General features: G+C 35.4%; 1 protein-coding gene across 1 annotated transcript in view; it reads right to left on the reverse strand.

Annotated features, from left to right (window-relative positions):
- Nucleotides 1-21282, reverse strand: part of FAP2 (Chalcone-flavanone isomerase family protein) — a 28893-nt gene extending 7611 nt beyond the window's left edge. The window contains exons 1-5 of the mRNA XM_028196433.2: nt 21071-21282; nt 15931-16528; nt 15516-15738; nt 5512-5587; nt 5308-5410 (exon numbers count right to left, since the gene is read on the reverse strand). Of these exons, the coding sequence (XP_028052234.2) occupies nt 5308-5410; nt 5512-5587; nt 15516-15738; nt 15931-16448 (920 nt within the window). The 5' untranslated portion in view covers nt 16449-16528; nt 21071-21282. The remainder of the gene's footprint in view (nt 1-5307; nt 5411-5511; nt 5588-15515; nt 15739-15930; nt 16529-21070) is intronic.
- Between the last annotated feature and the right edge of the window lie 5884 nt (nt 21283-27166).

A 27166-nucleotide genomic window follows, 5' to 3' on the forward strand; every position in this document is an offset into this window, starting at 1 on the left:
AACACCATCAATAAACAGGACCAACACTAGGTAATGTCTTTTCATACATAAGATACATTCATATTTAAAGTTGCATGGTAAATTTTATGAAAAATAATTTGACAATATTGTTTCTTGGGTATTTTCAAATTGAAAGAAAGCTTTTATGCAAATCTTTTGTTCATTATGTTCTCAACATTAAGGAAGCCTAATTAGAATACCTTCTCTTATTTATTTTTTTTACAAATAAAATTCAGTAAAGGCGCCGAAGGGGTTGCAACCTCTGTATGCTAGGAGTATATGAGAGAATACTAAAATACCTCCACAGAATGAAGTTCTCCCATAAAGTCTACAAAAGAATTAGAAGATTTTCAAAAATTTACTACAAGCCAAAAAATGTAAGACAATTTAAGTCTATGTACAAGCATCTCTATTTCTTCAAATATATATTGACACTTTCCCTCCAAAAGCACAACATCAAGCACATAGGTGCAACCATCCAAGCCCTCCTCATTCTTATTGGATGGCATCTCACCTCTCAAGACTCACACAAAAGGGGCAACTAATGCTCGCACATCACACCAAACACCAATATAGAGAAAAGCATTCTCCACAAATCCTTTGCCACATCAAAATTAAGTAAAAGGTGGCCCACTGATTCTTTTGTTCACTTACACATGCAACACTAATTTGGAAACATATTTTTCCTTTATCCGAAATTATCAAAGACTTGAGTCCAACACTTGTCCAAATAAATAAAGCTACCTTTATCAGAATCCAAATTCTCAGATTCACACTTCATTGGCCACAAGAATATCTAGTATTTGTCTTTACACACCCCCACCCACACCCCCCAACCAACAAATGCATTCTACGACTCCAAAATCACAGTACCAATAACCTCAACAATCTAGGGGCTATTAATGCAACCTACTAGGCTAATATGTTTGAAGTCTTTCAACTCCATTGCAACACCCCTTCAACAGTTCAGAGCATTAGAAAAGCATTCAAACTTCTTCCAAAAGACTTGAACTCATAGAAATGATCTATTGCTGTCATGACATCCTCTTTCATTATATTTTAACAAGCAAGAGGGCAAGCCATTGCCAAGCCCTCTTTATCCCCATTATAGTCTTTTAATGTTGCCAGCATTTCTTCCTCAAAAAACTGAATCTCTAAACTCTCCCTATTATCTCCAGACAACGTGAAAAGCCCCAAGCCAAGCAGAGTCACCTGTCACTAGTTTCCGAACACAACTGCTCATAAAAATATGCTACCACTCCCTTACTCTCTTCACTCTGCCTTGTCTCCACTACACCCACTACTAAAATTTCCAATGTGATCAGAGTGCCTATGAGCATTAGCCATCAATGACAAAATGTAGCAGTTCCATCCCATTTCTTACACCACAAAAACCTATATTTTCGCCTCCAACTCTCCTTTAGCCTCTGATCTCAACCTCTTCTTCTTTTAGAAATGTCCACTTCCCTCTCATCCAAATCCTTAATAAGTTGAAGCATACTAGCCTTTTGGACTAGCACATTCCCATACTCATCTTTAATCCATTTCTTTAAATCATCTTTCAACAATCTCATCTTCTTTAACCAAAAACAAAAATTCAGCTCCTGAAACCTGATAACTTCACCACTCTCCCACCTTACCAACAAATCCATCCACTTCCACCCATATTTTTTTCAAACAGAAAAGGTCCCACCCCAAATTCCCCCACAATAGAAAACAATAGTGGCATGATCAGAACTGAATGGAGCAGAGCAATCTGAAAAAAGGTTCAACGGCATAAAGTTCTTCATGGGAGTCAAAGTTTCTCACACTCTTGCAAGTCAAAGAATCATACTATTTGCAACGTTTAAAAACCTAGACCAGAACAACCAATTGTCTGCTTGTCAACCGTTGAACCTTCTAACCATGTACTTTCAAATATTGCCTTAATTTAGCATATGTAATGTTTGGTAAACTTTTCCTTTAATTAAGCAATTGATTTGCACTAATTGCCCTAGTATCTCACTAATTAACTGGCATTAGTAATTGACTTAATCAATCATGTATGCTACCTAATTACATTTATTTTAAATTGAATTGAGACATAATTGCATGATTAATTGATTGGGTTTGGTTGACCCATTTTATATTTGAAGACCCTTCTTGAATTGGGCTTTGGGGTGTTAAGCCCATGACTTCAGATAATTTAATTTGGGCCGCTAAAACTTAATAGAATATGTTTGGGTCACATTTAGCCCATGGGTGGGTACTTGAATCATGATGCATGACCCACCTTAATTGAGTAGGATTTGACTAGTCAATTGGAGACGCTTTGGGAGGGAAAATTCCCTTCAATTTTCTGCTTCATATGACTGAATCCCTCTCCGTCTTCCCCTCATTTTCGTTGATCAAACTAGTTCAAAAGATGTTGAATGGCAGGTTAGATTTTACCAACCCTTTGACCATTTGTCTTCTAACCTTACACACATGCAAGAGAGGACACAAACACACATTCCCCCCCAACCCTGGTCTAGCTCTCTCTCTCCCCCCTCTCTCATTTTCCTTGGTCCTCCATTGAAGAACACAAGTTCTAGAACCACCACACCATTACCCATCGCCCCCTCTTGCTCTCTTGACCATTCTTGGAGGTTTTGAAGGAGTTTTTGGAGCTCAAAGTCCACCTGAAACTTGAAAATTTGAGATAATGCTAGTTGGTGACATTGCCCTTTACACCATCCTAAGAAGCACGGACACTTCTAAGAAGGTGACACATCCGTGTCGTGTCCGTGTCGGATACCGACACTCTTTGGACACTTCCCCGACACATGTCCGACACTCTTCAAAACATGTCCTGTTTTTTAATATTTTTTAAAGATCCGGACAGTCTTTGGACACTTGGAGGACACACGTGTGTATCGCTTAGACACACGTGTCTATCAATTAGAAATATGTAAAACTAATTATAAATTTGAACAAAACAACTTAAGATATAATAATAAAACAAAAACCATATAAATTTATAAGAAATAATGTCATATTATATTTTTTATTATCTTTGAATGATATATTCATATATATAACCTATAATAAATATATAAAATTATATATTTCATACGTATCCCCCACATGTTGCGTCCTGCATTTTTTGAAAATTAGCGTATCGGCGTGTCCGTGTTGTATCCGTGTCGTGTCGTGTGTCCATGTCAATGCTTCTTAGACACCATCCATCTCTATTGCTCTCTTTGTGGTAAAATAGAGTAGGGTATTCATCTATTCACTTGAAAAGTTTAGACAGCATGCTAGGGTTTATGATTTCATGTTATTGGTTTGATGTATTCCATGATTCTCCATGTTAGTATGCTTCCATGACTATATTGCTTTTGAATTGGTGTTTTTGAATATAATCATATATGTAATAGCTTAGCTCCGTGATTTCCATGTCATTAGTTTAAAGAAAATTTAAATTTTTGTGTTATTTCATCCTATCTCATGGAACAAAGTTTACTAAAATAAAATTAGTGAGCTATGCCTTTGAATTTCATATTGATTAGTATACCAATTTCTATGAAAAGTTTGCTTGTTAGTTTTAAATATGAATTATTCAAGCTTATTTCATTGCTTTTGTATGAGTTTTGGTGTTGTTAATTTAGAGATAATGAATAGTATGTTTATGGCTGCTAGTATGAATTTCCAATATATGTTACATCATGGGTTTATGGTGCTAATGAGTATGTATCACATGTGTAATTAGAGGTGTTAAAAGATTTGTAGAAAAAGTTTACGATAGGTGCCGCGTCATTCCATCAGTGAGAGCCAATAAACCCACGCATGGTTGGTTTCGCATAGTTCGGTGGTTTCCCATAGTCGCCTAGGTTAAGGTCACAACTTGTGTCTAGTAACCCAACGGAGGTTTGACTAGGTTGTTGATTGGTTGCTTTCCTTGATTTGAGTTGCTACGTATTGATTTTATCCACATATTTCAGACTATTTGAGAAATTGGTTATTGTACATATATTACAACAATATACCCACTATAATTAATACAAAGATTTAAATATATATATATATATATTGGATGACATGACTCTTGCACGTAGTTTACTCATTTCAAATGTCTTAGATGAATTATTTGGTACGTCTTTGCTCACCCCCTACTTTTTTAGGTACTCCATTGCTGATGACATTGAGTTAGGCAGTCATGCCTTATATTTTGTTTCTTTTGCGGACTTATACATACACCCATGCTTAATTGCATTTAAGCCATTTTTTAGGTTTTGTCATTATTTTGGGCATCAGCATTTAAACCTAGGTAATTTGCATTCAGACTTGTAAAATTAGTTAGTTCGCATGCTTATGTTAATTTGATGAAACATATTCCATATATTTGGGTTGTGATCACACTCCTTGCTTTTCGAAGCCTAGTTCTAAAAATACTATCTTTGTAATTCAACTCAAACAATTCTCGATTAGTAAAGTATGCAATTGAACTCATTTGAAAAGAGAGAGAGAGAGAGAGAGAGAGAGAGAGCGGAAAGAAAAAAAAAAAAAGCGCCCAATTAGTACACAACAAGGTTAGGTGTGTACTTAATCTTTCTCCACCCAAACACACATTTGGATATTGAGAATTGGAGAAAAATAATCCTTCATTTAAATCTGTCACAAATCATTTTTATCATTAATTAAATATTGTTGGAGTTGTTCAGCTCACTCAAAATACAAATTTTCTCAAATTGAAGCCCTGCCTAAATTTTTAGCTAAAACCAGACAATTGAATTGGAACTTAATATGCTTCATCCATGTTTTTAAAACAAAATAAATGAGATTTCAAGGGAACAGGAATTGGAACAATTAAATGGCATCTTATCAGTTGGCCAATTTGTAATCTGATGAAATAAACTGGGAACCAAACTTAATTAAGTAACCCTAATCGTGCAATTAGTAATAATCCACAGGATTTAGAAACCAAGGCGCGACAGCATATTTGGGAGTGGCACCTCCTCGGTGCATTTTTCAATAAACTTTACTTATGGCCAAAATAAAAAATAAAAACACAAACAAACTTATAAAGCTGAAATCAAGAAAATGATTATTGCACATACTATAAATGAGAAGAATGATGGACTTCTTGAAAAGTAGCATAGTTTTAAATAAGTCACACACCCTTGTCTCAGCCAAGATATGAACCAGTACCTCCCCTTTGGGGTGACTGGAAATACCACTCAAACTAACGATCGTTTTTTCTTTTTATTTTTTAATTTTTTTAATTTTTAATTTTTAATTTTTTTGTGACATATAGTTGGTATGATTAAATAACAATTTCACATTTACCTGAGAAGATCCTTGTAAAAATCATGGCATTTGTTCAGTTCACCAACTGGAATAGAAGCATACTTTGGACCCAACTTCACACAAACATCATAGGGATGAACATCTAAAGGAAAGGCAACAGTAAAAAAAAATTAAGGGAAGGATTTACCAGAGCTGCATATGTCAGAAACTTGTAGTAATCGAGTGAAATCCAAGAATACTTACAAAACCCAAATGCATAGATCTTCAAAGATTTGATTTTGATTATAGTCATTGTTCTGGATCCGGTACCGACAAGCACCTAAAACAAAGATCGAACTTATTCAGAAACTACTAGTGATAATGACAAATCAAGAGCTTCTACAACAAAAGAAAGCATGCCAGCATAAGAATATTGATGTAGGGCAAGCGAGAAACACTCCTGCAAGCAGTGGAGGGTTGTATATAAGACTAATTACATCTTATGTTACATGGACTCGGGTATGAGTGTCAGGCATGGGTGTGTATCTAAATGTCAAACATTCGTAAATAAACTTAAATCTTAGAATATTGGGGTATGTATCCAAAAGTGGATATGGGTATGGGGACTTGTTATGGACACATTATATAATATTTTTAGATAAGATATTATAAATTATGTTGAAATGCATTTGCAATTAAACAAGATTTAGGGAAAATATGAATTTTTTTATCTTTCATCCATGTTAAAGGAAATAAATGTTTCTTTTCTAGCAAATGTGTGTTTTTTGTTCTTCAAACATTGTAAACAATTGGAGGATTTAAGTGTCTAAATTGGATAACGGTGTCGGACACATATCCCATACTCTTACTGTTAAAACCTATCACCTACTTCACCCACTTAAACCTACTCCACTAAACCTAACCCACTACACCACTACCACCTCACCTACTCCATTAAACCTAACCCACTACACCACTACCACTTCCACTTCACCTACTCCTTACCTACTACACACTCACCCTCTTCTATATATAGGAATCATGAATCATTGTAAAAAATATAACATTAATATCAATCAATAATACAATTCTCTATTTCTCTTTATACATTAAATTTTCTACATGGTATCAGAGCAAGGTTAAGCACTTAGTATTTTTCGCTTCACCGGCGGGCGACAACCTCGCCTTGGCCGCCCGCCGGACCCCAACCTAATCTGCTAGAATTTTCTACACATACCTTGAAATTTCTTCGAGTCCACCACCACTGCCCCTCCTCTCACTGTTGTCCTCCCATACACCACCGTCTCGGTCGTCTTCATCTACAATGTTGCAGTGAAGGATCTCAAGCGTGGTTTTGTTGCATCCAACTCAAAGGATGATCCAGCCAAGGAAGCTGCAAATTTCACCTCCCAGGTTATTATTATGAATCACCCGGGTCAGATTGGTAATGGGTATGCTCCAGTTCTTGACTGCCACACCTCCCACATTGCTGTCAAGTTTGCTGAGATTGATCGTCGATCTGGCAAGGAGATTGAGAAGGAGCCCAAGTTCTTCCGTGAACATGCTCTCCTTCCTTTTACTCTTGGAGTGAGGCAGATGATTTGCTGCTGTAACAAGATGGATGCTACCACTCCTAAGTACTCAAAAGCAAGGTATGATGAAATTGTGCAGGAAGTCTCTTCCTATCTGAAGAAGGTTGGTTACAACCCTGACAAAATTCCTTTTGTCCCCATCTCTGGTTTTGAGGGTGACAACATGATTGAGAGGTCCACCAACCTCGATATGATTACACAGCCCAAGAGGCCATCAGACAAGCCTCCTCTTCTCCACATTCTTGATAACACCAACAGCAACAGTTTGACGCATTTATTAGAGAAAAGGTCCAAAGGCAGCTCCTGTCAAAGCTGATGCTCAGCAGGCTGTACCACCTATTGAAGTGCCAGCACTATCCTTGCACATGGGGGGCACCCACTCATTTCTTTATTGTTTTCTTTTACTCACCCATGTGACCCACGATGCAACCTATACTTTTTCTTTTCTTTACACTCTTGTTCCCCACTTTCTTTATTATATATATATATATATATATATATATATATATATCTTTTTATTATATTATATTAAAAAAAAAAAAAAAAAAATCTTCATCTCTCCTCCGTTTGATTTCCAACTCCATTATTTTTATTTTTATTTATTTTCTCCAAACCACTTTCCTTATTTCCTCCATCTTTTATTTTTTGATTTCAAATATATTTTTATTATTTTTTCTTTATTTTTCTTTCACATTCTTTTTAATCTTTTTCCAATTCCCTTCATACCATATAGCTTTGCACACCAAATCATATTTTATTCATCTCAGGGATCAACCCCGATCACAATTTTACACAAAAAAAAAAAAAAAAAAAAAAAAAAAAAAAACCAACAAACAAACAAACCACCACAACACACCCGCACCCACAGTGGGATTTTTCTTCTCTACTCTGCTGCAGGTCTCTTCTTCTTGCTTTTCTCTTGGGTGTCCCTTACCGGCGCTGCCTCCATACTACCCACTCCACCGAGCACGTTCACTCCACCCTGCTCCTCCACTACAGCATATGGTGGACCTCCAAATCGGAACATCACGGTAGCCTTCCGCTTCAGCTCCTTGTTTTCCGCCTTCAGCACACTTATCTCTGCTCGCGCATCCTTATACATGCGCTGGAGCAGAGCCAATTGGCCGTTTAAATGCTGCACCTCATTTGTCCTACTCTGCAGCCGGTGCGACAAGTTTGTGACTGCCGTCATCATCTCCACACAGGACTTCAAAGTATACTGATTGGCTTCAATGTCAGTTTGCACTGCCATTTTTTGCTCAACAGACCGCATAGGAAAGTTCAACGGAGCAAACCCTGGGGCGCTTGGTTGAGGTTCACTGGCCCCCGCACCAGTTATCTCTCTTGTTGACTCGTTAAGGTCTGGAAAGAGAGTGAGCAGACCACGGGAAGACGAAGCCATTTTCTGGACAACAGAGTGTTACAGAGTGTCTCTCTCAGAAATCTCTCTCAGAAAACAGAGTGTTACAGAGTATCTCTCTCAGAAATCTCTCTCAGACAACAGAGTGTTACAGAGTATCTCTCTCAGAAATCTCTCTCAGAAAACGAAGAGTTTTTCAGAGTTTTTCTAGCAGGTTTTTGTCTCTGCTTCCAAGACTCAGCCTCCGCTTCGGTTTATAAAGACCATGACAAAGAAGCCGACACGCGTTCTGTCGATCACGTGCATCGCCGCGTGTCTGGCGCACCTTTTGATGGCACGCCTTTTTATGGATTGGGCACGCCTTTTGATGGCACGCCTTTTGAAAACATGGGCACGCCTTTTGATGGCACGCCTTTTTATGGATTGGGCACGCCTTTTGATGGCACGCCTTTTGAAAGATTGGGCACACCTTTTGAGGGTGCGACTTTATAAGGGTCCGACAAGACTCTGTAAACTGTCCCGACATTGATTCCGGTTAGCTCCTTTATGGGTCCGACAAGACTCTGTAAACTGTCCCGACATTGATTCCGGTTAGTTTCTACAAGGGTCCAGCAAGACTCCGTAAACTGTCACAACAACTGTCACAACATTGTCTGCTACAACGGTCCGACATGACCCCATAAACTGTCTTCTACATCGGTCTGACACAACCATCCAGTGTTCTCTACAACGTTATGACACGACCATACAGTGTCTTCACCATCGGTCTGACACGACCATACAGTGTCTCCTATCCTCTTTTCTTTTATGTATTCGTCTATTTTCTTGTTTTGTAACTCTCTCCAAACTCAAGTTGGCTAGTTCCTATCCCCCTTGAGTTTGCGGGGGCTGTTAAAACCTATCACCTACTTCACCCACTTAAACCTACTCCACTAAACCTAACCCACTACACCACTACCACCTCACCTACTCCATTAAACCTAACCCACTACACCACTACCACTTCCACTTCACCTACTCCTTACCTACTACACACTCACCCTCTTCTATATATAGGAATCATGAATCATTGTAAAAAATATAACATTAATATCAATCAATAATACAATTCTCTATTTCTCTTTATACATTAAATTTTCTACACTTACCATTACCGTTGTCATATCCAGAGGACACAGAATAAAAGAGTCCATGTAGCATAGATTACATCTATTTTGTCAGGCCAAAAGCTTATTGAAGACACATGGGGCGGGTATAACGGTTTTAGGGGCTAAGTACACAAAGGTCATGATTTGGAGCCCTAGTTTGGTCCACCGGCAAGTCCACATGCAATTCAAATGAGTAAAATCCAAGAAAAGATAAACTTCAAAAGTTGGCACGATCAAAAAGGAGTTCCAATTAGAACTACGCAAATCAAGTTTTTGGTTATGGTAGTCTTTTTTATCATTATTTAGGCTAGGCATAAACTAACATCAACAAGAGATCTATATAAAACTCAAATCAAGAAGCCACAACTACATTGAATAACTAGCGAAATGAAATAGAAAATGCATTCCACAGGAACTAAAAAATTATTCTATTTTGCATTAAATGGCATATTAGATAACCAATATTCAATTATATATCAAAATTTCATATAGGAAAGTTAAAGATGTAATTCAACACTTGCCAAGTTTCTACTAGAAAGTTCTTAAAAAGTTCATTAGATCTGCCCAAAATCGATTATTATTTGCTTTCAAATGGTGTAATAGTCAACTAGATGAGCCAAATAAGGAAATGCAACACAATAACCATAAATTAAAAAAAAAAAGATGCAATACCCTCAGACAAATAAAAATATAAAAAAACTGTTACAATAGTCAAGTTTTATGATATTTTACATTGAGGATACTATTGTTATATTCTTATATTATTGTTCTAATATTAAATATGCACTAAGGATGAGGGTTTGTTATACACCCAAAACCTATTCACATCTCTTTTCTCCTTCTTCCAACGCTTTTGAGGTTGAGTTATTCCAAATGTATGAAGAAAAGAATTGAAAAGGACCTAGAATTTCATGCACAATATGGGTGTAGTGAATTTTTTCCTCTATTTTTTATTTTTTTATTATAAGCAAAGATTAATAACCAAAATCCATACAAAGGGAGAACCTTGTACAAAAGGGAAAAGCCCAAAAGCTATACTTCCACTGGCACATACAAATCACCTATAAATTGCACAAAAGCTATACTACCTAGTGAATTTTAGGATTGCTGTTAGTGTGAATTTTATATTTTCATAGGTTAGTATGATACTGAAGATATTTAGTGGTGTCACATTAGGTTTTAGCAGTGTTACCCAAGGCTCATCAAAGTGCATTCAGTGCACTTCGGAACATCTCATGCCAGGCAATGTAAAACATGCCCCATAAAGGCGCATGAACTGTGCACTTTGGACTTAGGCTCAAGGCTCACGACTAGTGCGCTTTTTTTTAAAAAAATTATTATTATAATTACTACTTACCCTTGATTTCACTTAATCTCATTGTTTTATTACTTACGTGCTGCTATAAGGGATTAAACACTTAAGCATACATTGCAACCCACCACTTTAAAAGCCCCAATTATACAAAGATGTTGGTTAGATAGAGCTTTCTCTTCGACCACACAAATAATTATCGTTATTCTTCTTCCTCATCTCCTCAATCTCCTTCTCCTTCTCATTCTCTATGCTTATCTTGTAAAACACTTCGATTTTGTTGCTATTTTCAAATATTTACAATTTATGAGTTCAAAGATCATGTTTATGTGCAACTATGAATTATTTGTTTATGATAAAATATTAGAGTTTGTTGTTATTTATGTTTTAAAATATTTAATATTACATTTTATGTATGTTGAACTTTGAATTATTTCTTATATTAAATTATCTATTTTTTATCGTCAACATGAGCCTCACTTCGATGAAGCCCGCGCCTCGCCTTACGCCTAGGCCCTAGGAAACCTTGGCACTTTAGTGTGCCCATAACCTTTAATAACACTAGGTTTTAGTAGTTGAAGATTTTTTTAAGTTCTTGAATTATCTAGATACAAATTATAGAGATCACGTACAAGACATGTTAGGAGTCAAATAACGTTGTTGGGTCATACATAGAGTCTTTATTAGGTCCATAACATTAAAAATTCTTTGTTTCCTAAATGTGTATCATAGTCCTAGTAGAATTAGAAATATGTATATAGCAACTTATAGATATCTATGTAATGGTTCTATTCAATGAAATTTTGAATTTTGAGAATTTGAAAGAAAAATTTGAAGCTTTGTCTGATGTGTTATGCAGCCTTTCCACGTTGGATCCTTGAATTCTTCCTCTCTGTCACAAACGCTACTCCCAAGGGCCCCCAACCCCCAAATAAGAGTCTTTTTCAATCCGAAAACCATAGCGTATTGATTTCTAAGTCAGCCTAACCCTTTCCCCTACACTTTGGCATATGATTTCACACCAAAAATGGTAAATGCCATAGCATGCTTCCAATGTTTTCAAACTGCAATAGTTCCTTTCTTCCTAGATATACCACTCAAGTATAAGAGAGACTACTGATATTAAATTTCATAAATTTTTGTTTAACTAATGTTAATGATAAACAATGTTGGCTGATAGGTGACAAGATGTACACATTTAGGCCCTATAAACTACACTTTTTACGTCCGTAATTGTCATTATTTTATTATTCTAATGGATTTGCATGTTGTGCAGGTCATTTGAGTCTTTAGGATGACAGTCTGTCTAATTGGCAGAATTGAAGGACCAAAGTCCAGGGCCAAGCAAAGCGAGGAAGCTCAAAGCTGGATTTGGATGTGTCAAGTTGCACCCAAGGGCAAGCCTTGGTGTGCTCGAGCGCACACCAATGTGTTTACTGTGTAGGTGCACCCAAGTGCATAACTACACAAGTCAAGTTTTGAGATGAAGTACTTTGTCTAGGTGTGTCTAGGCATAGGTTATGGGAACAATGCAAATTTAAGTGAAACACGTGAAATACCGACCTAATAGGTTGGGTTGGAAGAGAAAAGTATAAATAGAAGGAGTTCTTAACTTGGTTTGAGGGTTCGAACTTTTATAGCACTACGGCTACCGACTAGAGAAAGGATTTTCAACAAGTTCTTCATGACATTTTCTTCTTCCTTAAAGGATTTGTCTCTTCTCCATGAGTGGCTAGGTGCCATACTACGGGTTTAGATGAAACCCTAGCCAGGTAAAGTTGATTGTTGTAATTAATTTTGGGATTGGTTGTTGATAGTGTGGGTGTTTGGGAAGTGAGTTTTTTTGTAGGTTTTTTTTGTTGTAGGATATTATTGGAAAAAAAAAAATTTGTGTTTGGTAAGATAGTTAGGTTTTTTTATGGTTGGATGTGATATTTGTTAGAGAAAAAGTGAAATGATTATGAGGTTTGATGTGATATTTTGTTTAGATTTGTTTTTTTTGGTTTTGTAACCAATGTCTTTTAGTGAGAAAAAAAAAAAACAAAACAAAAAACCAAAAAACTTCCAAACCAAACAGCGCCAGTTTAACTTTGAGACAATTTTTTTTGGGTAAATTACACTTTGCCCCTTTATGTTTGACTCATTTCCCACTTTAGCCCTTAAAGTTTATTTTTTTCCAACTTTGGTCCTTTACCTTTGAAGTTTTTCTCAATTTACTTTTAAAGCTAACCTCTGTTAAAAATTAGACAAAAAATGACACATTGACAATCACGTATAAAAGTATTTTATTATATATAATTCATACCTCTGACACAAACTCAAACCTCAATATAATAATATATTTTTTATGTTATGTAACAGTTATCGTGACATTTTGTCTAATTTTGAACAAAAGTTTACTTTAAAAGTAAATTGGGAAAAATTTTAATCATGAAGGGTCAAAGTGGGAAAAAATAAATTTTAAGAGTTAAAGTGGGAAAGTGACCAAACATAAAGGGGGGCAAAGTGCAATTTACCCATATTTTTATGTAATAAAATCAATTCTTCCTATAATATTTGACGTATTTGATTCTAGTAGTTTTAAATACATGATAATATAGTAGTTTTGATTGTACATGTAACTGTGAATTGTGATAGCCTATGCTTGGACAAGATGAGTCATGCTTAAACTTGGTTGAAGACGATTCGTTCCATCAAAGATAGGTTATACCTAATTCATAACTATATGAATCCACTTGAAGACAGTTCAGGCTTGCAGTCATGGATGGATCATGATTGTTCAGTTAATCAGATCTCGAAATTGGTACAATATTCATAGTTACGAAGCTAGGTTGGATTCAACACCCTAAGCTCTTTCAATTGTTTCTCTTCAAATACTTTGTTTACTTGGGTCTTAATCCAATTCGATCAAATTCATAATTCTTCTCTTCATTCAAATTAGTTTAAGAATCAATTTCAATAATTAACACAACATACCTTTTTAGTCCCTAACGTTTGGTCCAGATTACAACCGCTATTTTATTTGAATTAAGGTTATAGTTCGGTTATTTAATTTAAACGATCACTGGCTATCAAGAAACAACATACATGGAGAGAAATGAGTTCACTTGATGTGAGAATGTAGAAATAATTGAGAGCCAATATAAGAAGAAATAGAATAAGGACTAAAATTTTCACTAGAAACTGAAAGTCACATAAACAAGGATAAGATGAGATGTTCTTGAGGTTTGATCTGTAAACAATTAAGACCAATAACTATTGCAATAAAAAGGGAGGCAAATCACAGTTAAGGCTTAATGCATTACGATTATACTGCCCTCTACAAAGCTAAATGATTTTAAGGGTTTGAATAGTTGACCTCAAATCCACTAGATTCTAGCTATGTTGAATTTTGAGATTGTTAAGATGTGGGTGCATATCTAGGATAGGCCGACTCTACAAAGAAGGATCCAAAAATTAGGTATAGTTACGTGGATGCGTCGTCTAATTAGAATATCATAATTTCATATATGTAAAAGTAATATTTATTCAGGATATAACATATTATATATAATGATTTTACTATAACTTTAATATATTGCCAATGCAAAATATAGAATACAATGATTTTACTATAATTTTAATAAATTGGCAATGATTCTACTCCAAAATTTACTTTTTCCCTAAAGAAATTAAAAGAAAAACTAAGGCCTTGTTTGGTTTGTTTTTCAGAAAAATTTTTGGGAAAAATTCTCTACAAACAAATTTTCAAGAGTAATCAAACCAAACAAGTTTTTTCAAAAAAAATCTCAAAATTTTGTTTGGTTACCTACTTTCCAAAATCACTCTTTCTCTCATACACATCAAATCAATCACTTTTTTTAAAACTCTCTCCCCAAAACAATTTTCCAAAACTATTTCTGAAAAAAGGCAAACCAAATAAGTTTTCGTACTTTTTATCTCAAAACTACTCTACAAACACAAACCAAACACACTCTAAGGGTGTGTTTGGTTTAGCTTTGAGAGAGGAGTTTTGGAAAAAAAAAATCCAAAAAATTGTTTGGTTTGAGATTTCTCAAAAAATTTCCAAAATCACTTTTTCTCTTTTACACATCAATCAATCACTTTTTCTCTCTCCTCTCTCCTTCTCAATCACTTTTTCTCTCACACATCTACTCAATTACAACAAAATATCAAATCATCCCAAACTTCCAAACTCCAAAACTATTTTCAAAATATACAACCAAACAAACCAAAAAAATTTCTAAACTCTCGCCCCAAAACTTTTTTTGAAAATCACTCTCTCAAAAGCAAACCAAACACATCCTAAGTATTTGTTTCAAATCAAAAATATCAGATCCATATCCCATACCATAACTGTGTTCTGTCGTATCAACAAGGGTACTTCAGCAAAACGGAAGAGTCCATGAAGCACACATAGTAACGTACAATATAACGGTCCAAACTCCTTTAATCATTTTCATTTTTTACCATTTATATCTATGAGACCTCTTCTTTGCACATTTTAGCTAAAAGATGAACAAAAGAATAGTGATCAAACAAAGGTTTGAATGCTTAGCTTTATAAGAGAATTTCTTAGCCACAGAATAAATATCCATCTAGTGCATAATTGCGTCTATTATCACCATTGATCTCCAGTATAGGATTTACAAAAAGGGTATCCACTAAAAAGGAACCACATGCAAAAGCAATTGCAGCTACAGAGAACCCATAAAATGACTACACAATGACACATCTTTGTAGCAGCTAAGCAGATTCAGAATGCAGATCAAGAAGCATATGTAAGGTTAATGAATACTATGCAAGAACACCATCAGTAACCCATAAGAAACAAGTATAAAGTTTTAAATCTTGACCTCTGAAGTTAAACTAGAATTATTCCCTCCAGCTAAAATGTTGTCCAAAATTGTAGGGAACTCGATACCAGTTCTGGGCTCAACTGAATACCTTGTCCAGTTTAAATCAGGAAAAGAAAAATCACCACATCCCTGATGCTCAATGTCACAGGGAATTTCATCTATGCATCTCTGTATTCGCATATCAGTATTCTCCAGAGGAACACCAAAAGCCTTTGGAGACCTGATAACCATAGATACTGAAAGAAAATTAGAAAGCAAGATTCATGCAAAAGTTATGCAAACAAAGACTACAAAAAAAAAATGTTGACCCACATCACACAACACATCTAATGAACAAATGATAAGTTGTTTCGAAACAAACCAAAAAATTCATATGTAGAATAGAAAGAGCAAACATGTATAAATGACTTACACATTATCAAATGGTGGTACTAGAGCAGCAGCCAGTGAGAGGACAGGGAATGACTGGAGCTCCATAGCTGCACTGTGCAATTGTTTTGTGGTGACACTCAAAATATTACCAAAAATCACTGGGGAGAAAGTTTTCCCTTTTGACCTAGAATTGAAGTAAAATCCTAAAAGATTGTGTCTACTTGAAGTACTGAGTTTTACTTGTGCAGGAGATTTAAAGCCTTTAGGATTTGAAGCATATGAATTTCCCGATAATTTGTGACTTGTATTGGAATTCGACCCACTGGCAAACCAAAAGAGTAGAGCACCGGCAAACTTTGAAATGCAGTTGAAAGCCTCCTGAAGAGCCAGACTTCCAGGGACATACAAGTATCTAGTGTTGTAAAGAGAATTGTCAACAAACGAACTAATCTGATACAACAAATGACCCCCAAAACTATGTGGCGCAAGTGGTTCTACTGGAAACATGTAAGGTGATCCCCCATCAAGATCCATAAAAAACAACCAATTATTCCGCATATTGAATTATGTACAGGTTATTTCCCAACACTTAATGGGAAATTCTCTCGAGCTAAAAACCCAGCCCTAATATAACGCACCTGCAAAAGTGTCAATCATATTGAACAAGTTCAAGTTATGTACTTTAAAATATATATATATACACACACATATACAATAATAAATACATAAACATAATGGGCTAAAAGAAACAGAAAGAAAAGGTGTAAATTACAGTAAAAAACTGTAAACCGCACTCAACTATGAGTCATTTCCGAGTTGCCCTTAACGTTTCAAACTCAGCACTGAAACCCTTCAAGTATATGAATTATAAATGCCATAGACGCCATTACGGAAAGTATTAATTTTCCTTTTCACCCTTCAATTATAGCCCTTCCATTATCTTCCTCGATCAAACCCAATCAGTTTATCTCTCTCACAAAAAAAAATACATCCACCCATCACAACCTGCCACCTTCCCTTCCCCCTTTACTGTAATTTGATGCAAGAGCTTATAATTCATCCAAGAATGAAAGATATAATTTGATGCAAGAATAAAATAAAATCAATTTGATCAAGTATGAGCACCAGAAGTCCTTGACATCACTGAACTCACATAGAGCATGTCAAAAGAAGAGAAAATCAAAATGTTGTTTTTTGGCGAGAGACACTTATACTCATCAAAATCAATAAGAACAAGAACAAAAGATCAAAATGGACTCATGGAACAATGATGTTCACACCTCATAATTAAATGTCCCCCACTAATGGGCAGCGCTACATACATTACTTGGGTTAGTAATTATAGATGTAATACACATCTTGGATTGTCAATTGTCACCTCTGAAAAAAAAAAAAAAAAAAAAAAAAAAAACTATATATTAACACCCTTGACTTGCTGGTGCAGACACCCTAACTTGCTAGTCTGAAGACTCTAAACCCCCTCCACCAAAATTTTGAACACCTTTTCTATGTCAAGTTCAGTCTACTCCAAGAAAGTTTTATCCAACCCATTGAACAATATCTCATTTATTCCCCTCTCTCTCGCTTTCATGACTGATTGTTATTCTTTTTGTAGTTTGAGGTGTGTGGTGGTGAAGATCTGTTGCAAAGTATAATGTCTTTCCACAACACTAAAGATTAGATAGTGTGCTGCAATGGTATGTGCATTTCTTAGTGTTTCAATTCTTCAACCATGGAGTTTTGGTTGTTAGGAACAACGGAGCCCCAAGCCACGTTGTGGGTGCATTAGTTTGATATGCAAATGTTGTCGATAGCCTTGATGTTTTTAAGACATCTTGTTTTTTGGCTGGTCAAAGTAGAGGATAGCTATTTTGTTGATTTGTGAGCTGAATTCTATGGGATTGATTAGTATATTCTATTTTTGCTGATTTGATATTGGCATATGGGATTGCTTAGTATATTCTATTTTGGAGTGTTTGATTACGCTATGTTTTTTTGTTGGCTTTTTGATGTGTTGAAGTGCGTTTAAAACGCTTATTTTTTGGAGAATAGGGGTGTAAGAAAGATCGTCAGAACCAAATTACCCAATCAAAATTTTGGTTTCCCTGGACTTTTGTTGGCTTATCGGTTTGTTCGTTGTTTATTTATTTCAAAACAAACAGTGCTATGTTCGGTGTACATATTCAAATGTTTGACCCTGAAAGTAATCGAAAACAACCCACATAATTATAAAAATGTATAATATATATGGATGTAGATGAATGAGATAGATGTTCCATCTAGTTATTAAAAATAAAGGGATGAGGGAGTTCTTGTCAGGTAATGAAAATATTAGGGGGGATTGCAAATCAGTGAAAAATAGAGAAAGTAATTACAAAAACATGGAGTGCGGTGCAAATGAAAACTGTGGCCATACTTGCAACAGTGCACAGACCCCACCTGCACTGTGTTTATAATTATATTTTGTTTACTTTCCCTAATTTGCAATTCCCTCAAATATTTAGTGCATATCATTATTTTAAAGAGGGAGAAGTAATAAAGAATTAATCAATGAGTTAGATAGATATATGTCAGTCTCCATTCTTTTTTGTCCTTTATTCTTTTGACCTCTCTCTCACCCTTTTTCCCTTTTCTTTCTCATCCTCCCATCTCTTTCTCATTTTTCCATACCTTTTGTATTCCCCAACAAAGTTTCACATATCTCTCTCTCTCTCTCTCTCTCTCTCATGGCGTAGTACCAAATGACCCATCTTTTCTCTCTAAAAATAACACTGTTCAGCTTTCTCCACTACTTTCATGGCTAGAAATACTCTTCTATTTCCCCCCATGTTCACAAGATATTACAAGGGTGGGTATGTATCCGACACCCATACTCAATTAAAACACTTTCTACAAATTTAATTTATATGTTCTTTGATTGATGTGTGTATATATATACACATTCAAAAATGCAAGCCAAAAGATTGACTTTATATGTACTTCTTGGACTAACCGATTAAACCGACCAAACTATACCATCTCAATACACAATGGTTCAACTAAACATAAAATTGAGAGGATTAGTTCGGTGGAAAATCTCCACAAACCCCAAACCAAATCTCTGTAAACCCCAAACCGATTTCACCCCTACTGGAGATTTTTCACCCAAGTCACTTGTGTAAAACTACTTAATTAAAATGCTTGTTGATCTTCGTGTTTCTCTATTGAGAGATTATTGTGGTTGTTTGCTTGGACAGGTGTTTTGAGCTTGATTGTAATATTTATTTTTTTATTAATAAAATTTTACTTGTCAGAAATTTTTTGTTTCTTTGTACTGAATACTGATTTAGACTTGTTTTGGCAACAACCTAAAATAGTCAAAAACCCAAAAAGCCACCGCTAAAAAGTCAATTCTTCTCTCTATTTTTCTAATGTCTTTTCATAAAAATCCAAAGGGTGATTCTATTTACACACTAGTAATAATCTTAGTACACACAATTACTTAGTATACACACAAAATAATTTTAGGGTTTATAAATGTCTTAATTCACACCTTAACTTTCCATTACTAACCCTATATTAGCACACCACTAACTATTTGAAAATGCACACCATTACACACACCAAAAACTTTTCATCTTCACCACTACACACAACAAAAACCCTACAATCTTCAAAACAGAGACCATCTTCGTCGGTCTTGATCTCCATCCCCAACAGAGGTTTCATTCGGCCTCCTTCTTCGCCAGTGTTGATCTCCACGGTTGGTGTTGAACTCTTATCGTGTCTCATCTCATCGTCTCGTCGTTTCAGATCACCGGCAGAGTGTTTCATTCAGCCATCTTCGCCGGTGTTGATCTTCATTATCGATCTTGAACTCTCGTTTCTCGTAGTCGTTTCAAATTCATCAAATTAGTCATGTTCATAAATATAGAGTTGAACAAACTTAATGTGTTCAAAAATTTATATCTTAACAATAAATAAAAGATTAATTTATTTTAACCGAACTAACTTAAAATGTTCAATTTTTTATATATGAACATTTAATATTTGGTCAATCTTAATAATTTAAACAAAATTGTTTTGTTCAAATATAAATAATCGAACACTGTGTAAAAATTCAACTCTAGTTATCCGAACACGACGAACAAACTCACTTGCCTAACATACGATGAAATAAATAAAAAATCAAAAAACTAACTCATAAACTACCATTTTCAATGTTCAAATCAACGTTTTCAATATTTATATCAGAACTAACCATCTCAGTGTCATCCATGATGTACAAATCTTCAAAACTAATTAATTTCAATGTTTCTTAAATCCTAAATCTTCAAAGGCAATAATGTTTTGGGTTTGAAAAATAAGTATAATGGAGAAGAGAATGAAGTGAGTTAATTGATAATGAACGATATCATAATGATATGTTAATGGTGAAGATGATGAAGAAATACAATGTTTATATATTAAAATCCTAAACCATATTGAAATGATGGTGTGTGAAGAGTATTTTGTGGTTTTAAATATGAAATTTTTGAATGGGTAAAATACACCTCATGTTGTCCTTAATGGTCATATCATTGGAGGATACTATTGGAATATGAACTTAATCTATTAATAGCGTACACTGAGAGTATTAGTGGTGTGTAAATAGAGTCACCCAAATCCAGAAAACCAACTAAAATATCCACTTCCCAAAACAACCCTACATCAAATTGAGTATATTATTTATTTTAATTAGTGTTTCCATTACGGTTAAAATTTCTTTATATATATAAAAAAAAAAATTATAAAAAAAAAGTATTTTTCAACATATTTTCCTGTTAAATGTGATTTCTTCTATTTCGTACAAAAATTTGAATGCCATAGTAAGAAAAAATTCTGGAGCCGAAACTGCCCCCACTCCACCCCATCCCGCCCCCAAAACTATAACAACATTACATTTATAGCATCTACTTCTTGAAGAAAATTCAAGAAAAATTATTATAAAAAAAAAAATCAAAGCAAACCTAAAACAGTTTGAATGGTACAACGTCTTCGATAACAGCTCATAACTTAACCAATGACTAATTAGCAAAATCAAAATCATGTATGAACCTAATGTGTGTATATATACATAAGGAAATCGAGATATACATATGAATATGAAAACATAATACAGATCAGTTGAAAAGGAAACAAGGACGATGTAAAAAAGCAACCTGAAATGAGGAGAAAGGTTAAAGGTGATCGAATGCAGAGGTCGATCAGGGTTCGGTTGCGTTTGACAAACGAAGCAGATGCATGTGAAAGTTCGTGCTTTTGGAGTTTTGAGAGAGAGAGAGAGAGAGAGAGAGAATAAAAAGGAAACGAATATGCCTTACTTTACATTTGGGAACAGAAGAACAAAACAAGTCATAAATTCGTCTCGTTTGGCAACTACGTGTTTAACATGTACTTAAAACGTGTATTTTATTTTTTTTTATACATATATTTATTTATTTAGATCATATTAATCAATATTTATTAATAATTATTTTATTTTTTTATCCATTTTTTTTATTTTTTTACATATTTTTTATAAAAAATTAAAAAATATACTTATTTAAACAATCTCAAACCATTCCATTAAAAAATTTAAAAGTTATTATAAATTATCACATCACTTTTTTTATTTTTTTATATATTATCTTGTAAAAATATAAAAAAAAATTACTAAAATAACTTTATTTTCAAATGTTACTAAAATAACTTTATTTTCAAATGTGACATAAATACACAAGAAAATGACACGCCTTTTCTTTTTCTTCTTTTCACACTTTTTTTTGTTTTGAGTAAAGAGATTTATTTAAAATATAAATTATAATCACTGTGTTTGGTTTGAATTTTTTGGATTAAGTTTTTTGAAAATTGAATTTTTTGATTTTCGTATTTTTTTATTTTTAGTGAATATTTTTAAAATTTTAAACATTTTTTTTTACTTTTTTAGATGTACCTTACTTAGATGTGTCTAAAAAGTAAAAAAAATTGTGAAAAAATATTTTAAAAAATATTTTAAAAAATTAAGAAATACATAAAAATACAAAAAATGTACTAAATTCTTGTATTTTTTTGTATTTTTAGTATTTAGTGAATTTTTAAAAGATTTTTTTTACAATTTTTTTACTTTTTAGGTGTATTTATGTTAGGTGTGTCTAAAAAGTAAAAAAAATTGAATAAAATATTAAAAAAATTCAATAAAAACAAAAAAACACGAAAAATAAGAGTGTTGAATTTTCTGAAAACTGTTTTTAAAAAATGGAAACCAAGCAAATTCTGAAAATTTCATCCGCCTTTTAAGTTTTTAATCATTAACAATTGACTCCTTTTATTAATAAATTATCAAATTAATTAATAATTTTTAATAATATTAAAAATATAATTTAATTAACAATTCAAATAATTTTATTATTATATAGGAGAATCGTTAGAAATTTTATTTTTTTATTAATTATGTTAAATAAAAAATTTTGACAAAACTGATATTTATAAGTTTCAAAATTACAAAAGCATTTTATATTTTAAACAAATTTCAAAAAATATATTTATAATTTACCCTTTCTTTTAACAACAAAAAAAACCATTTTTTTTCTTTTTTTTCTTTTTTTTTATCTTTTTTCTTTTTTCATATTTAATGCGGTCATTTTCCTTCCGTGCCGACTGAAACTATCCCATTCATCCGGAACACTATCGATATGTTATGAGGATTTTTATTTTATTTTTTGAAAAAAAACAACAACAACAACAACCACAACAACAACAACAACAAAAAAAACTAAGGTACAAAATCATATTTCATATACTTGTAATCGAATTGATTTATTTGTACTTTTATTTATCCAAATTAGTTGTTTGGGTTTAAAAAAATTGACCTAATAGATCTAATGTTTTAATTTAACAATTGTTGTGAACGTAAATACCCTTCTGGATTTGGTTTGGTATGTATTTTAGTTCTATGTTAATATATATGATATGGGATCAACTCTCTTCTATACCTTCATTTTTTTATACTCTTTCATTCTCTTCATGCGTACCTCAATACGAATTTACACAAATGATTCGAACCATTTATCTTGTATGTCCCGCAATAAAGGTCATTCATGTACAAAAATCAGTATTATTAGACATATATAAGCACATAAATAAATCACATTTTCTTTTATAAAATAAAAAGCAAATATGATTATAAGTTTAAATCATCAATTTTATAAAACAAAATGTAATTTGTTCTTGTGTTTATAACTGTCTGATGAAACTAATTTTTTTCACTGATAACCTTTACTACGAAACTTACCAAATAGTCGATTCGAATCATTGGTGCAGATCTGGATTGGGGCCCACAAAAAAAGCATGGAGAGGAGCTCATCCCATATAATATGACGTATATGTAGCAGTGTAGCGTATTTGTATCCGTATTGGGGGACTTTGATAATCTCTATTCCACGTATGAAATGGAAAATTTCCATTACATATCTAATGGCTATAAAATATGAATATAAATTTATAATTATTTTAAATTTAAAAAATATCTTGACACTAACCATTAAATGATATAATGGAACCTCTCCATTACATAATAATGGAGAGGTTCATAATCTGTATTGGGTAATCTGTTACACATGAATCGTAATCTATTTGTTGGTTCGTGTAGCAGCTAGTGTTTGTGGGAAAGTGGTTTGGCAATACTCTTCTAATCCTGGCGGACGCCAATGATCCTCTGCTAATCACCTGAAAAGGAATAAACGCTCCGGTCGGGGGTGCCGGAATTAGCACTTCGATGGTCAAGTCAGTCTCTACATTCAAGATAACTTGTATTCTAAGTTAAGCACAGTAGTTCTCACATCCCTTTCTTTGACTGTTGTCCCTCTATTTATACTCATTTACAGGGCCTCGGGGCCTGGTCCATTTTTGGCTCACAAACTGCTTATTTGTTCGGCCCTATAGTTACTTGCCCTGTTAATTGAAGCTGGCCTCCGAATTGTGCAGGTTAGAGCCGAGCAGCGTCCATCTTTTAGAGCGTACACTTCTGATTCTGCCCAATTATTCAGCTCCCACAATTGCCCCTCAAACTTCCCGTTGACGGCAGTTAACTAGTGTGTTTGGTCTCGAATTTGGAAAGTCAAGAGAAACATAAATTAGGCGGCTTCACCTATCCCAATGTGAATGTCAGAACACACACGCCTTTCGGTCATCATTATACGTTCCCGCCTCGTTCGTGCATCTTCTGTATTTATTAAGATTTGAAACTTCAGTCTCTTCAAATGCATATTTTTTTAATATTAGAGTCTCCTGGATTGCTAGCCGAAATCCCTCTATTTCGCGTCTTTTACAACTTCTTTCTGTCTCTTCCTGTCTCCTTTGCCTCTCGTAAGTTTTCTTCTCCTTTTTGTAATCCTATTTTCCGTGCTCGTTTTTGCTTTAGAATACCTGAATCCTTACCAGAATGGCTAAGCATTTGAAAGACCTCCTTTCTGAGGGTCGTATTTCTAGGTTCCGGAGACATTTCTCTATCCCTGATGATGTCCACATATCTCTAGTGACAAACAATACCCTTGATATGGAGAGGGAGGACCAAAATACCATCGTCTTTTTTCTCCTATCTATTGCGGAGGGCAGGGTTCGTTTTCCCCTACACCCATTTCTTAGGTTCTTCCTCCGCCATTGGGGTCTGATTCCTTCCCAACCTAATGTGAATTTCTTTCGAATCATAATGGGAATCGTAGAATTGAACCGGCGCCTTAGGATCAACCTTGGCATTCCGGCGATTTGGCACTGCTACGCTCTGGCCAAATCCTCCGGTCGGCTCGGGCGCTTCTTTCTCAGGGCCAAGGACACTGACCATCACTTGGTAACCATGCTTGTCAGTTCTGGCAAACGAGTTGACGATGTAATGGTCAATGTCCGTGGCAACTGGGAATTCGACGAAGGCGAAGATCGCCTAGACCCTGTTCCCAAAAATAGGGGCGAACCAAGTGGCCGTGTAACTCCTTATTTTTATTGGTTTTTCTTTTATTCGGCTTTCTCTTCAAGTCTAATCCTTTGTTTTTGCGAGCAATAAGTTGAAGAAGATTTAGACTTCGGTTGACGACGCAGTCCTTGCGGAAATAAAGACTGCACTCAAGTATTTTGGCCGTCCAAACGTACAGAAGCAAGGGAGAGACGTCCATATACTTCTGCGGTACGAGCCCACTTATACTATGTTCTCGGCGGCGGACGACATTCCGATCCCCTCCGGCAAACACCACCTTACGACTCTTATCTTCCCCAGCTTCAAGACCCTCAGGCAAATTGGTCTTAAAGCTTCGGATTCGGAGCAAGACGTAGAGACGGTGGTCAAGGTAGTTGCCGAACCGACGATAGAGTTCGCTGCGGAGGCTGAAAAGGTCGACGAGGCTCTGAACTCGGCATTTGAGGTAGCCGGTCTTAACCAGCCTGACTCACCGTCCACTTCAGGTCGGGCGGAGTTTTCTTTCGGAGATATTTTTACAAGGTTGGGAGATTTACCCGGCGATTTTTTTGAAGGTATGGCTGGGGAAAATCTAACGCAGATGGCGCGAAAGAGAAATACCGAACGCATGGCAGAGTGACAAAAAGCCTAGGCCAACCGTTCTGGGCCTGTCTCGATTAAATCTTTACAACCCGTAATAGTAAAAGAGACGGCTCAAGTTGTTTTGGCTGAGTCGGATAAAGAGGCCGAACAGTAAATCCAGGAATAACGGCCAATTCAAGAAGAGCGAGGCGAAAAACGTACCGTCGAGGGAGAGGCCGGCTCGGAGGAGAGCCCTGCTGATAAGCAGCCTCGTCTAGAGGAGTCGGATGTGGTTGTTCCTTTCGTTATTCAGCCGAAGATCAAAAACACGCCGATCTCCTCTGACGCATCCGCCTTGAAGGATCCAGCTATAGCGTTGAGATTGGCCGCTTCAGTCTCGTTGTCGGCTGACAAGGCCACCTTTCGAGCAGAGCCGGATTTGGTAGCTATAGCGTTGGCTGCTCAGTCGGCCCTTCTGGTATGTGACTTGATCTTTTTTACTCCTTGTTTGGTTTGGTTTGCATGCGATGTTTCTTGGTATGTGATGATCCTGACTCCGTGTTTTGCAAACAGTTGGGAGGATAGCCAAACTAGGTCGCCGCCAACACGAAGCCATTGAAATAATTGGCCGCCTGAAGTCAGAAGCTGAAGGTGAGAGGAGTAGGGCCGAGTTCGAGGCGATGAGAGCTGCGATGGAAAGTGCTCGAGCCGAAGCTGAGAAGGAGAGGGCTCAAACTGCTGACCGGCTCAGGTTCGACGCCGAGGAGAGAGCTAACGCGAGCGAGGACTCGCTCAAGTTAGCCAATGAGGCGCTCGCCAATGTGGAGGCCGAGTTGGAAGAGTTGAGGAAGGCCAAGGAAAAAATTGACTCTGAGGCTTCTGCGGCGTTTGAGGCTAAAAAGAGAGCTGCCCTTGACAACTACATAGAAGAAGTCCCCAAATTCGAGAATCGGGGATTCAAACATGGGTGGCTCAAAGCCCTTGCTGCCGCTGGAGTTACATTGGCCATGCGAATTCCATATGAGCAAGTGGACGTTGAGCCACTTAAGTCTGATAATGAGGATTGATTTGGGGGACATTCTAGTTTTATTAAGTATTTTCAATTTCGATGTATGTTTTTTATTAGTTGATTTTCGTCTTTTTTAGATTTTCATATGTAAAATGTCTGCTGCTAGCGCCCAATTTATGAATGAAAATTTAATATTATACTCAAGTTATTACTTGTATTGTTTGTTGTATCAGTACATAATTAGGAGAATCAGCAGTTAGAATAAAAGGTCATGATTACGCGAGACAGCAAACTTAAAAACCGATTAAGTTTAGGGATCTGATTTAATCATAAAATGAATTCATGAATATTGTACTAATAAATTGATTCAGTGGAACGGCTGGGACACTCAAGCCGAACTAAATTGATGAATCTGCCTTTGCCCCAGCTGGTTCATGATCGTAGAACACCGAATAACACGTTACTGATGAATCTTGTAGTGATAAATCGATTCATGGAACGGCTGGGGCACTCAAGCCGACTATATTGATGAATCTATCCTTGCCCCAGCTGGTTCATGATCATGAATATTGTGTTGATAAATCGATTCAATAGAACGGCTAGGGCACTCAAGCCGAACTAGATTGATGAATTTGCCTTTGCCCCAGCTGGTTCATGATCGTAGAAAGCCGAATAACACGTTATTGATGAATCTTGTACTGATGAATCGATTCGTGGAACGGCTGGGGCACTCAAGCCGAC

The sequence above is a fragment of the Camellia sinensis genome, chromosome 10, assembly GCF_055761805.1.
Source record: "Camellia sinensis isolate YWXY chromosome 10, ASM5576180v1, whole genome shotgun sequence".
NCBI classification, from domain to species: domain Eukaryota; kingdom Viridiplantae; phylum Streptophyta; class Magnoliopsida; order Ericales; family Theaceae; genus Camellia; species Camellia sinensis.